The sequence below is a fragment of the Macrobrachium rosenbergii genome, chromosome 57 (genome assembly GCF_040412425.1).
Source record: "Macrobrachium rosenbergii isolate ZJJX-2024 chromosome 57, ASM4041242v1, whole genome shotgun sequence".
NCBI classification, from domain to species: domain Eukaryota; kingdom Metazoa; phylum Arthropoda; class Malacostraca; order Decapoda; family Palaemonidae; genus Macrobrachium; species Macrobrachium rosenbergii.
Genome location: NC_089797.1, coordinates 19,010,659 through 19,023,726, shown reverse-complemented (window position 1 = coordinate 19,023,726; position 13,068 = coordinate 19,010,659). Strand labels below are relative to the sequence as shown.

Below are 13,068 nucleotides of genomic sequence, written 5' to 3'. Positions count from 1 at the left end.
AAAAACTCGGACTAAAATTAAGTAAAAAAAAAAAACTTCATACATATATACAAATAACATAAAAGTAAAGTACAAAGGATAGGGAGGAGTAACTAGCATAAGGTGCTGAAGGCACAGACCGAGTGACTATTCGGGCCGGGTTCAGCTTCGACTTAGACTCACGAGAGATACAGAGGTGTTGAGGAAGACTGGGTGTTTAACTGTGGAACTAGTTGTTTAATAAAGAGTGTTTCCAAGATTGCTAAATATTGTTCGTTAGGAGTTTGGCCTATAATTTTAAAATCTTTGTAGTTTATGTCATATTTGCATTTCTTTGCATATTCTCGTATAAATGAAAATTCAGGATTAGTCAATAAAGTACCATGAAAAGGAATAATGGAATGATCCTTCACCTAACCTGCTGATGTCTACCGGTAGATAGAACCCTCTCAATCACTATATATATATATATATATATATATATATATATATATATATATATATATATATATATATATATATATATAATTTAACCTATAATTTTAAAATCTTTGTAGTTTATGTCATATTTGCATTTCTTTGCATATTCTCGTATAAATGAAAATTCAGGATTAGTCAATAAAGTACCATGAAAAGGAATAATGGAATGATCCTTCACCCTAACCTGCTGATGTCTACCGGTAGATAGAACCCTCTCAATCCTCACTATATATATATATATATATATATATATATATATATATATATATATATATATATATATATATATATATATATATATATAATATATATATATGATATTTGCAGGTAATATATTATATCAAATGTGTGATATTTGCAGGTAAAGTTATATCAAATGTGGACGCAGTAAATGATAAAGCACAACAATCCTCAACCAACCGCTCTATTTCAAAAAGCGATTTTTGTAAAATAAAAAATTTCGTTTTACTTCATGCAAACGGTGAAAATAAAAAACTCTCATGATTATTTTTTTTTCTTTTCTCTGTTTCTCTGACGAAAGATTTCCACTGGGGTCATCATACTTTCCTATAATATCCGTGACGGTCGAACACAAAGCATATAAAACTCTTCTCTGATAAACAAAGGATCTGGAGACTCTCCTCAAAATTTAAGCTGAATTCAGCTTGTAATGCCACCCGAGAGAGGAATTAAATACGTATCTGGTTCCCCTTTAAATTCTTGAACGATTTTATGACTCAGAGTGACTGACTGACTGATTATGTCTATTAAAACTGCCGTCACACCATCTAGGTTATTGACACCGTCATAAATTGAAACAGAAAACTAAAAGTAAATAAATATGTTTAAAAAGAATCTCTTATAAAAATATCTAATAACACATATGTATATAATCATATTTGTTCGAATATATTATCAATATACTTATGTGTTGATAATATATGATAATATATATATATATATATATATATATATATATATATATATATATATATATATATATATATATATATATATATATATATATATATATATATATATATATATATATATAAGAGAGAGAGAGAGAGAGAGAGAGAGAGAGAGAGAGAGAGAGAGAGAGAGAGAGAGAGAGAGAGATTATTATAGCATTCTGGCCGATGTTATAATGAAAATTTGTTCACGTGAAATAATGAATTATGCTTTTTTTTAGTTACTGGTATTTATTTAGGTCTGGATAACTTTTACGAATCCAGAGCAAAGATAAATGTCACATATTAATATTATGAGGTAACTTGGACGTATTTTTTTCTTTTCTACTGCATAGTGTGGTCCTAGAAATTCATTGATTTTAATCTCTACTGCTAATATGAATGATTAAACTTGAAAATAAGCTAATATTATATGCAGATTATTTAGACATTATCCCTAACACAAAATTAAATAAGTTGTTGACAGCTTTAGAAAAGATGTAATGAATGAGCTATAATGTCAAGACTACTGGACATCATACCTTGCTCCCATACTATGTTTTTCTATGTACGGTTAATATTATACTTACATATGTTGGTTATCTGTGATCATTCACATTTAGAAAAACATGTCAGCTAATGCTGTTAGGATATTAATTGTTCTTATATTATCGAGCATGCTTCAACTTATGCTCTTATTGGTAAGGGTTATTTTACTTGTATATTCTAGCAACACACAGTAGACTGCACAAAATCATTTTGTGTTCCCAGAAAGGCAAGAACCTGCTGAATACTATTATTACTAAGTAGTTTTAATACATTTTATTTGAAGTACATACTGTAATTCTCATAGGCATACATAAAAACCAGGCAAAATATTGCAAGAACCATTTGTGTGATAATTCCTATTTTAGTCCATTGCACTGATTACTCACCCTTGTTCAAAGATAACTATGCACAGCACTGAGTTGTTTGTTAACAAAGTTGCATTGTATCAGTCTTTTGCGTAATGTACTGAATTTTTAAAACATTTTATATTGCTTAAATGTAAGTTATTTCATAACGATCCCGATAGATGCAGTGAAAATGTTCTCCTATGGATCAAGGGTTCAAAGCAGTTAAGAATCTAAATTTTAGTATTATGTCTAGCTGACAAAATCTTTGCAAACCTAGTCAAAAACAATTTTATTTTTATTATTCAACTATTTAGTTAACAAAATCTGCAAACCTAGTCGTAAAGATCTTATTTGTGTGTTATTTCACTATTTAATGATTCTTATCTGTTCTGATGCAAGTAATTTCTTACATCTTACCACCTATTTTCTTCATTTATTTTCGAGTGAAATAATAGGTCATTAGGGGAACCATAAACTTCCCAGATGTAGAGTTCCAAATATAGAATGTGCTTCCCTGGTCAGATTTCTTAATTAAGGTGTTATTCTGTAAATGCAATCCCAACAAATTTCTCAGGGAACACTGCCATCATCTAGCATAGTGCTTATTGTTCTCCATTGTCACTGAGAAGAACACATACTTGTCATTTTGAGTCTGTGCTCTTCTATTGTTGTTTAACCTTGTTATGTTGTTCTTATATCACTGTTTATCCATTTTCTGTTCATACTATGTTTTGATGGGCCAGTGTTCTGTTCTAGCTTTACTTCCTCTAAACTTATTTTATGCTGGAATAGTCTTATCAACTAGTTTAAGTAAGGTACCCTGGTTATTCGTTGAAATTTAGTCCCAGTCTAGCATTTGGATAATTATAAGCAGGAGTATGTGGTATTACAGTTTAATTCTGGGCTTTTACTTGAGGGAGTGAAATTCACACACATTTCATATTCTGATTTTCCTTCCCTTAATTCACCGATAATGGATCATTTATGTCCAGGGCGTGTCATATTTCCCTTTGCAAGTAGCCAGCTGTGTATGCCTCTTATTATGTGACTTTATTTGTATTTTATTTGATGCCATCGTTTAACATGTCTCACTTTTAATTATTTGCTTAACAAAATGATCTCATGTGCATTAGACAGTTACTAGTTCTTGTGTTTTAGAGAAATCTAATCATTGTCTACTTATGATAAATTGTAGGACATCACCATGATATTTGTCTTTGTAATAAATATTACATAAGCTTCTATGGCTATTCTTAAGATTAAGGGTAATCCAGTTTGTCCAACATACTTAATATTACAATTCCCACAACTGAATATAATCTAACACCAGATATTAATATACAGGAATATTGCAGTTTTCTGCAGTTAACAAACAGTACAGTTAACCTTAACATGAGAGGAGGGCAAAGTTGACAAAAATATTTCATTACATGAGAACCAGGACTTAGAGCCAGGTAGTAGCCTACTACCCTTAGAAGGTCTCATGTACTTTTCAAACATAGTAAAGACATTTTAGGATATTAATACAAATAAAGTAAACTGCAAACATTCAATGTTGTTGGAAGCTGTGGCGAGGGCAGCCTGATGGAACGATAGAAACGAAAGAGGGAATTTAATTACAGACAACAAAATGCAACATTCAGTTGGAAACTAATGACCAATGCATAGCAATTAATTTTTGACAATTCTTGAGGCTAATTTCTTATTAAGAAACATAAAGCCTGCGTGATTTGATATATGTAATAAAGAAGAAGATGGCATTAAGTTGAAGCATAATGGTGATTACAGTTTACACTAGTAGCTTATGGTTACCTGATGTCGTATCTATGAAGAAAAGAGAGCCTGTGTAAATTGTCACCTTTTTGAATCAGTAAATATGATGATTCAAATTTGTATGTACCTGTATTCCACATAAGCTTGTAGATATCAGGTATTAGAATTTTTCGGTTAATCAGTTGCCAGAAATTCTCAGACATTTCAAACATTTGGGTAACAGGAAATTTGTTGTGTGTGATTCCCTTATAGCTCTGATTAGTTATCTTCCAGGCAGCTGTGACAGTGGATATGAGTCCAAACTTGTTCAGATTGATTTTAGTGTAGCATGTAACCAAACCTGTCATTTTACCCAAATTATACATTGAAGGAGCTGGGGTCTATGCACTTATCTCATTCTCAGTTTTTGAAAAGTAATGGAAACCAGAGTTGTTGTTGAGATATTTTCTATTGAAAGAGAACCTATACTTATGTGGTGTTTCTCAGGTTCTGTTGGACCTTTGTTGTTTTTGGGCTGTACAATGACACAATTGCTGGTTCAGAAGAATAAAAAGAAAAAGAAAATAGATATCTCAGTGGGGAGAAGAAATACAGTTTGTTGTATTTATTTACTTCCTTAAATACAAAATTGAGTTGCTTCTAGTCTTAATGAAGGTCTGGAACAAAACAGTTTTTCTTCCACAACCTACATGCAACATTGTGTTATCAAACTATTGGCTGTCAGTTGTTGTCAAGTACAGGGTATTTGAATGTTTGTCAATACTTTATATCTTTGGAGCCTAGGTTTCTGTTTCACACCAACTTTTAAACACACCCTCTAACAATACCAGAAATATAGTATTTTTTTCATGTGAATATAATTATGGGGATTATGGCATCATGCCACATATGTTGTCTTCAGTGTTCCATCACTGAAACGTGGCTCTCATGTTTGGCAGTCAGCAGCTTCCTGTGATCTTTTTTTTTATGAGGTTGCTCAAAATGGTGGTTTCCTTTTTCTCAACGGTTGTCATTTTTTATTTAGCCAGTTGCCAGAAGAGCTCTTATATTGCCATCTTCCATTACTATATCAATAGGAAATTCTATTATTACCGTTATTGTGTGCATCCCAGTAACTTTAAAGATATTAGTATCCACGTTTTGTGAAGTGTCATTTTTCACCTTGTCAGTACTAGTAGCTTTTCATTCCATGTACTGTTAAACTGGAATTATCTTATGCCAGTGTTAATGGTTTTTATGTTCTCAGGTTTATGAGAGGCATCTCTACTGCTTTGAAGCACCTGGCATTAATGTCTTAAAGTATTCTAACTTTTAATGTTAACTTCAATGTTAACTTTGTATGTAAATATGTATGTAATTTTTATTTATATTTTCTTATTTTGTGGAAGATTGCTTGGCAAGATAATGTTATTTCAAGGTTGTTATAAATGACTGAATGTATTTCGTAAGTTGAAGTTATGGCTACAAAGATTCAGGGAGACATATTTTATAAGTAGCCCCAGTAGATGTAAAGAATAGTTCCCTCAATAACCTAATAAGTAAATTTTTCATGCTTGCAGGGATTGTATGTGGTCTTGCAATATACAATTTTACCGTTATCAACTTGCCCTTTCCATTGATACTCTACAAAAGTTACTAGGAGAGTCAGCAGTTCTTGATGATTTAGCAGACTTGGATCCTTGCCTTACAAGGTAAACTTGACTTTTTAAGTATTTTGCCTTCCATAAATCTTGTAGCCTGGAATGTCATGAGATTGCCTTGTTTTCTCTATTGTTGAGGTGTTATTTATGGTGCTGTTACAAGAAATTCAAAAGCTAAAATTATTACATTGCCAAGACTATTGAGTGTTTTTTCTAGTTTTTTAATGTAGATACCAGTATCATCCTGTAGCATGAAAAATAAGGAAATTTAATGAATTTCAAAGGTTCCAAAACTTTTAATAAAACTTTTTGAAAAATTTTGTGACAAAACTCCATTGTTATGTTGGACACCAAATGTTAACTATTTTGATTTGTTTTCAGGAGTCTTCATGAATTACTGGAGCATGATAATGATGATGCGGAAGAAGTATTTTGCTTGAATTTCACTGTGACACAGGATTACTTTGGAGAAACTAAAGTCATACCCTTGAAGCCCGATGGAGAAAACATAAATGTAACCTCTCAAAATAAGTAAGTATACAGTATTCGTTTTCCTAGTACAAGTGGGTGGTATACTTAAGTGTTTAAAGGCTAAAACATTCAACAGGTAAACTATAGCATAATTGTATGGCATTATGTTATTGTCAATTTAAGAACTTCTTGGACACTTATTCATATGCTCTTTATATAATATTTTCTAAGAACTTTTAAGATCGTGAAGTTTCAGGTAATTTTATCCAAAGATATCTCTAATATATAATATTTCTGCCATTCCTTAATAGAAAATAGAATATTACTTCTGCCTTTCACATGCAGCCTACATCATTCAAGGGTTCAATTTCTCTTACCAGTATTTGTTTTGCTATGTCATCAGGAAACATTTCCATTTTGACGTTTGGGCAACAAGTTTTCAATAATAGAACATAAACTTAGATTAGTGAAGGAGAGGTAGTGCTATTTGATCTTTGGTAGATATGTGGTCAGTTGCATGGTCATAAACTCTGTTGTCATCTTGGGCTAATAGTAATCTTGATGTTGGCTTATCAACTTTAACTGGCCCACTTTTATGCCTAATCACTTTGATGTTGGCATTCAATTACATTATCTCCATTTTTAAGAGTTACGATTTTAACAAAAGTTAAAATTTCCATCATTGTAAGCCCAAGAAACTGGTTTTTTTGAAAGGTGGTAACTTCTGATATAGGAGAAAGTAATAATGGTTGTTTTGAATAGTGTGTAAAATAATCAAAGCTGCAAATATTAGATTATGTACAGTATTTAGTTTGGAGGAATTAATAAAATATTAAAATGTTCCAAGTGTGCTAGTGAGCCATATACTTGGTGGTCAGAAGTGTTTCCCTCAAAATGTATACTTGGAGAGTATACATCAGGGATTTTTCATTGAGAACCTTTGTATATCACTTCTAAGATATATTATCTCAGTAGAGTTTTAATGTTGAATGAGTAAGAATATTAGGCAAACCAACTATTGTATGGTGTTTTAATTAAGAATGAAATTTGGATGTTATTTTTGTTGTAGATCCTTGGACGTAGTTGAATGTAGAGAGTTTAATGAAAGGTACAAGTAATGCTATTTTTTCTAATTAGGCAACATTACATGCACTTTTGTAAAAAACAATTAGGTCAAGACTCTTTATTTTGTTATTTAATCATTATTGCTTTTTTTTCAAGAAAATTAAAATTTTATTAAGACAATTTTGTGATTGAGTCATTGCAGTATCCTGGTAGGTGAATTATTGCTGAGTCTAATTTTTTGGAAATTTTTAAAGGCAGGAGTATGTGGACCTTCTAGTGGATTATAAATTAAACAAGGGCATAGAGAGCCAGTATCAGGCATTCCATGATGGATTCTACAGAGTGTGTGGTGGGATAGTTTTGAAATTATTTTACCCAATGGAGTTGATGGCTCTTGTCACTGGCAATGAAAATTATGACTGGAATGAGTTGGAGAAAAGTGCTGAATACAAGGTAAGTAAGTTTGTAGTTACCATAAGTCTTATTCGCGTAAAAGGCATCAAAAATATTTCTAGACTTTGCTCTGCATAGTTTGTATATTTAATAATATTCTTCCAAGAATTTCACAATTTTTTCAGGATATGGCTTGTATATTCAAATTCTCTTTTTACTTCCTTTAACCTTATACTGTACAACTTTGTAGTTAGCTCTATCCTTTTGAATTCTGCTTGTCCTCAATGTGTTACTATGTTACTTAATTTTTATTTTACTGTTATAACTCTTTATTTCATCCTGTAGGGAGAATATCATGCTGAGCATGCTGTCATCAAAATGTTTTGGGAAGTCTTCCATGACTTTGCTTTGGACCAGAAAAGACATTTCCTCCTCTTCTTGACTGGCACAGATCGGGTACCAATTTTAGGAATGAAGGTAAGTGGCTTTGTACCTCGATTTGAAATTCTTTGGAGACGATGCCTAACTTGTAATTAAATCTGCAGGTATTTGTTTAGGAAGATAATTTACACTCCATGTATTTATTCACCGATGAATAATGGCAAGTTTTGGTTATTATGGAACCTAAGTAGATTTTTGAAAAAAAATTAATAGTATATGAAGCTGGCTTTTTATATTACCTCAAATATCATTTGCATATAGTTGAGTAGTGCTTGAAAGGTAGCAGGAATAAAGAATTGGCAACAATTTTGCAGTCTTGGTAGATTTAATTCTCACAGTTGCTGTAATCATGGGCCACTGAAATACCCAATACAGTAATCATAAAACAAATATTGATAAAGTGCTGTGAAGATATTTGTGAATGCCATATGAAGCCACGGGAATGTTTTAAAAAATGATAAAATTGTTCAGATTTCTTTGTCTTTTGGCCTGCTGATCACTTTAAGCCTGTGCTGCTTATATAATGTAGCAAAATAAATCCAGTCTCTTGGTCAAACTGTGCTTCTCTTTTCAGAACATAATTGTGTGCAATGAATTCAGCACTTGAGATTGTTATAACAATAATGCCACCATAGAAATTTGTAATTTTCAGTTACTGAAGAGATGTTATAGAAACTTTTAAAAGGTATTGTTCTAAAATATCTCTTGCCGAATGAAATAATTTTCATTCCACATTATATAAAGTTGGAATAATTGTTGAAATATGTTAGGTCCAACCCATTGAGGGAACTGAAGATGCCAATGAGACAACCAGAGCTGTAACTACTATAACCAGATCAAAAAGACTTATTCCTGTCGGTGACCATCTAGCCTGTAATGAACGTATCATCTTCAGTAAATGACAGAATTTATGGAATAATTAATCTGATGGTGATGTATTAAGAATTAATCAAATCTATTGTTGGATTTTTTGCATTCTTCAAGCCAAAAGTGCACTAAAAGAATGTAAGTTTATTCCATCTTTGAATTGGTCATACACATATGAACTGTTGATATTTGATGAATAGCTTACAAGACAATCCTTGTATGCAGAGAATGCAGTAAACAATTTTATCAAAATCTTCGTGATTGTCAATTTATCTGATTGAATTTTTAAAGAACTGGTGTATATGACAGTCAGGGTATTTAACTTTGTGATCTGGTTAAACTACCTAATTAATAATAATAATAACAACAACAACAACAACAACAACAACAACAACAACAACAACAACAACAACAACAACCTGCATATAATGGCCATTCTTCAGTTTAAGTAAATCATTTATCAAATCATGTACAGTATAAGATTTATCAGTATAATAACAAAATTAGTTTGTTTTAGTTTTAAATCATGTACAGTATAAGATTTATCAATATAATAAAATTAGTTTTAGTTGTAATCCCAACATTTTATCCATACTGTAATATGACCGATAAGGTATTTTCTCAGTTTGTAATAGAAGTAACTACAGTTTACTTGAGTTGCTCCTATTTGTGGGGAATGCTTCTTTACCTTGTCATCAGTATATCAGCAAATATGACATCTTTGCACAGTGTCAGCGGCCAAAGGCTACCATGTTTATTTTGAAAGTTATGAAAATCACAGGAGCAGAAGAAATTTTAGTCTTTGGACTGACTGTTTTATCACTACACAGCCTTTCAGTCATCTGTGCTACTCACAGTCTGGTCATTATTTATCTAGCATTATTCTCATTTAACCAGGTGTGCTATCATTTCAATAGGCTGCTTTTTTGCATAGCCTGTCTTATGTGGCCCTACCAGATATAGGACAATTCTGTGTTGTTGTATTTGTGTAACCACCTGTAGTTGCTTAGTTTGTTACTGCTGTTGGCAGCCCTGTTGAATGAGAGCCATTGTGCACAATTGTTGAACTGATGATAATTAGTACTGGTTTGTAAAATTTTTTGTGTACATATAACTTGGTTTGTTTTTCACCTTGTTTAGAGAATGGCAAAGCAAATTTATCCAGGAGAATTCGGCCTTTCAAGCTGTTCATATGCATTTTATGCAGGTAACAAAATGTAAGAGTTGTCTGTAACTATGGGAATGTTGAGAAAAATCTTTTAATAAAATTCACTGGTTTTTTGTAGATCATAAGTGTCGATACCAAACATATTATTTGCATGTCTTGATAAGTACAAAACACTATTCAGTCTTCATTTAGAAAGGTCACACTTGACATACTGTAATGGGTGTTGAGAATCAAAACTAACAAAAATGCTCCTGCTTTTAAATGTGGCCATGGAAGTTGTGACACTGGACATCAGTTAATGAATAAATGTGTATTTTTAAAAGCAGTTTAACATGAGTAGTTAGTAGCATTTCTGGGCTCCATGGGCTCAACTGAAGAGTTTATTCTTAAAGGTGAAAAATTGGAGCAAACCAAGTTAAAGCTCGTTGGAAAGACACCAAAGAAAATGAATAATAAATGAAAGGCAGAAAGCAATGCAGCTGGGACAGAAGAGAAGCATTAATTTTTCATGAGTATGCTTCGTAAGGCTTACTGTAGGTGCTACCGCTTTTGTATGGGTCTCCTGTTGATGATTCTGGTTGTCCAGAACTGTATCATTCTGAATATTTGATGGACACCACTTTTTCTTTCTTATTTTTGGGAATTGCTTATACAGCTGTGGTGGTTTCTGTCTGCTCACCTATGCAAAAACCTTGCACTAGTCATCAGTTTTTTCATTACAATGAATAGCTATATTGTATAATTATTTCCTTTAACTGAAAAAGAAACAGTAGCTAATAGGCAGCATTGTGCTGTAGATGTCATTTTCTGCTGAATGGTAATGGAGTTGATGGATTCTTACTGAATCAAGCGTATTTTTATTGTGCACTTGTGACAGAGACTTTTTCTTATTATTAAAATGTACATCTATAATTTATACCAAAATTACATGAGATTTGATATAAGTGCTTTCTTAGAGAATATGCTTGGATTTATTGGTCAGTTTTGATGTAGGGCAGTTTAGTCTTTCTTTCTGTTTTTTTCATTTTTCAGGCTTTAAAAATAACCATTCAGTCAGCAGCTGATGATGCTTACCTACCCGTAGCCCATCCTTTTATTGCTCAGCTAGACCTTCCAGTATACAACACCAAGGAAAAACTGAGGTACAAACTCCTACAGGCCATTCAGCAGAGTGAAGCCTTTGGTCTTGTATAGTGTAATTTGGTGATGGACTTCCTCAGTCTAATAACTGTCAAGAAAGTGTCTTATTTGATGTAGTTTGGGACACTGTTGTTACTTTTTATAGAAGTTATACACTAGTCATAAAATTTTTTTTGAATATTTTAATAATTCTAAACTAACATTTTAATTGAAAAATAAAGGAATTTATTGTGAAGCCCAGCTGTAGTGAAATGTATAATTTATGTACATTTTTGGTATGGTCATAAAAGCACTGTGAATCAGTGTTATGATGAGAAATGTAAGTTTGGTTTTGGAATGTCAGTTACTACCAAAAAATTGAATATCATTCCATCTCTTAACTTTTATAGTGTTTATTTGTCCTGAGTATGTAAACGTAATGTCATAGAAATTGCTCTAGCACTGTTTGATACAAGGTTATAAAGGCTAAGGATCTTCTTTTGAATATTTTTTATTTAGAAAAGTGTTTATGCAATCTTGAGTGTTTGCTAGAAGAAAACAAATTTAATGTGCTTTGCAAATTATATCTAGAATTTTATTATCAAATTATAATGAACTTTAGGTCTCCAAAATAGCTTAATGTCATCTGAGAAAGTATATCAGTGATTATTTTCATTGTTTGGGTAATTTATTAGCTTTATTTTTTTATTTTTTTAGTTTTAAATGAATTCTTATTTAGGTTTATGATTAAAGACCTTTAGTTTTATTATGTGTTGTACAGGATTAAAAATTAGAATTGGCTCTAAAGGTTGTGCATGAACCCAAAATAGAGAGGTTGGTAATGATTATCACTGAAATTGTCAGTTATGATGCGCACTTCTTGTGGAACCAATAATTTGACCATCAAGCTCTAGAGGCAAGGCCTGTGAGAGTTTGGGAGTGTGACTTGGTGGTTGTGTTCGCAGCTTTATAACAATAAACTAACAAACTTCCAAAAATGGAATGGCTTTTTGTGAACAACGTGGAAAACTTTTTCAGAAAAGAGCACAGAAATATATATTTAAAATGGTCTTGGAACATGGGATTTTATGGTGGCACTGCAGCCTCTTGAGTTGAAGTTAAGCATTTTCTGTAGCACTGCCAGGGGTCTTTCTTGCTATCCAATCAAGTTTGTCAAAACTATTTCGGGGTAATATGGTAATATCAAAGGTAAATATCATGTATTAAATCTGATTATTTGGACACTAAGCATTATGATATTAAAATTAACAACTGTAGTTGTTGATAGTCTAAATTGTGAATAATGTGAAAAAATGTTCCAGGATACTTCCAACATCTTGATGGAACAAAATCTTGGGTTAATGGCAATAATTTCATTGTCTCTTTTAGGAGTAAGCTTCACAACTAAAATTGCTTTTGATTATATTACAGACATTGCAAGAAGTTTGTAAACCATTAATAATAATAAATGTTTGTTAATTTATGCAAGTGTTTTGTGATATTGTGACTGTTAAAGCAATAGTCATGGGATAATGATGTATGATAGTGTGTTAATAACCTTTTGCTGATATACTGTATATTGCTTGTACATTTTTAGAAAAAAATTGAGAAAATGTTCTCTTCATTTTTCTTCTCTGTATTTCAATTATTCCTAATCTGTGTGTGTATTAAAAGAGGTAGGTAAACAAGATAGGGTTCCAAATCATGAAAGGTGATGGTATGAAGAAAGAAGTTTTATGTTACTAGCATATGAAATTACCAGATTACATATTTGCGAGATCTCGACTGTTCTCTCTGATTTGCGAATGTTTTGCAGCGCAGTTCGA

At 31.8% G+C, this 13,068-nt stretch overlaps 1 protein-coding gene across 1 annotated transcript in view; it reads left to right on the top strand.

Annotated features, from left to right (window-relative positions):
- Positions 1-11,441, top strand: part of LOC136837091 (probable E3 ubiquitin-protein ligase HERC3) — a 235,381-nt gene extending 223,940 nt beyond the window's left edge. The window contains 6 exon segments of the mRNA XM_067101700.1: positions 5,638-5,703; positions 5,706-5,769; positions 6,100-6,249; positions 7,509-7,707; positions 7,993-8,124; positions 11,156-11,441. Of these exon segments, the coding sequence (XP_066957801.1) occupies positions 5,638-5,703; positions 5,706-5,769; positions 6,100-6,249; positions 7,509-7,707; positions 7,993-8,124; positions 11,156-11,317 (773 nt within the window). The 3' untranslated portion in view covers positions 11,318-11,441.
- The last annotated feature ends 1,627 nt before the right edge of the window (positions 11,442-13,068 follow it).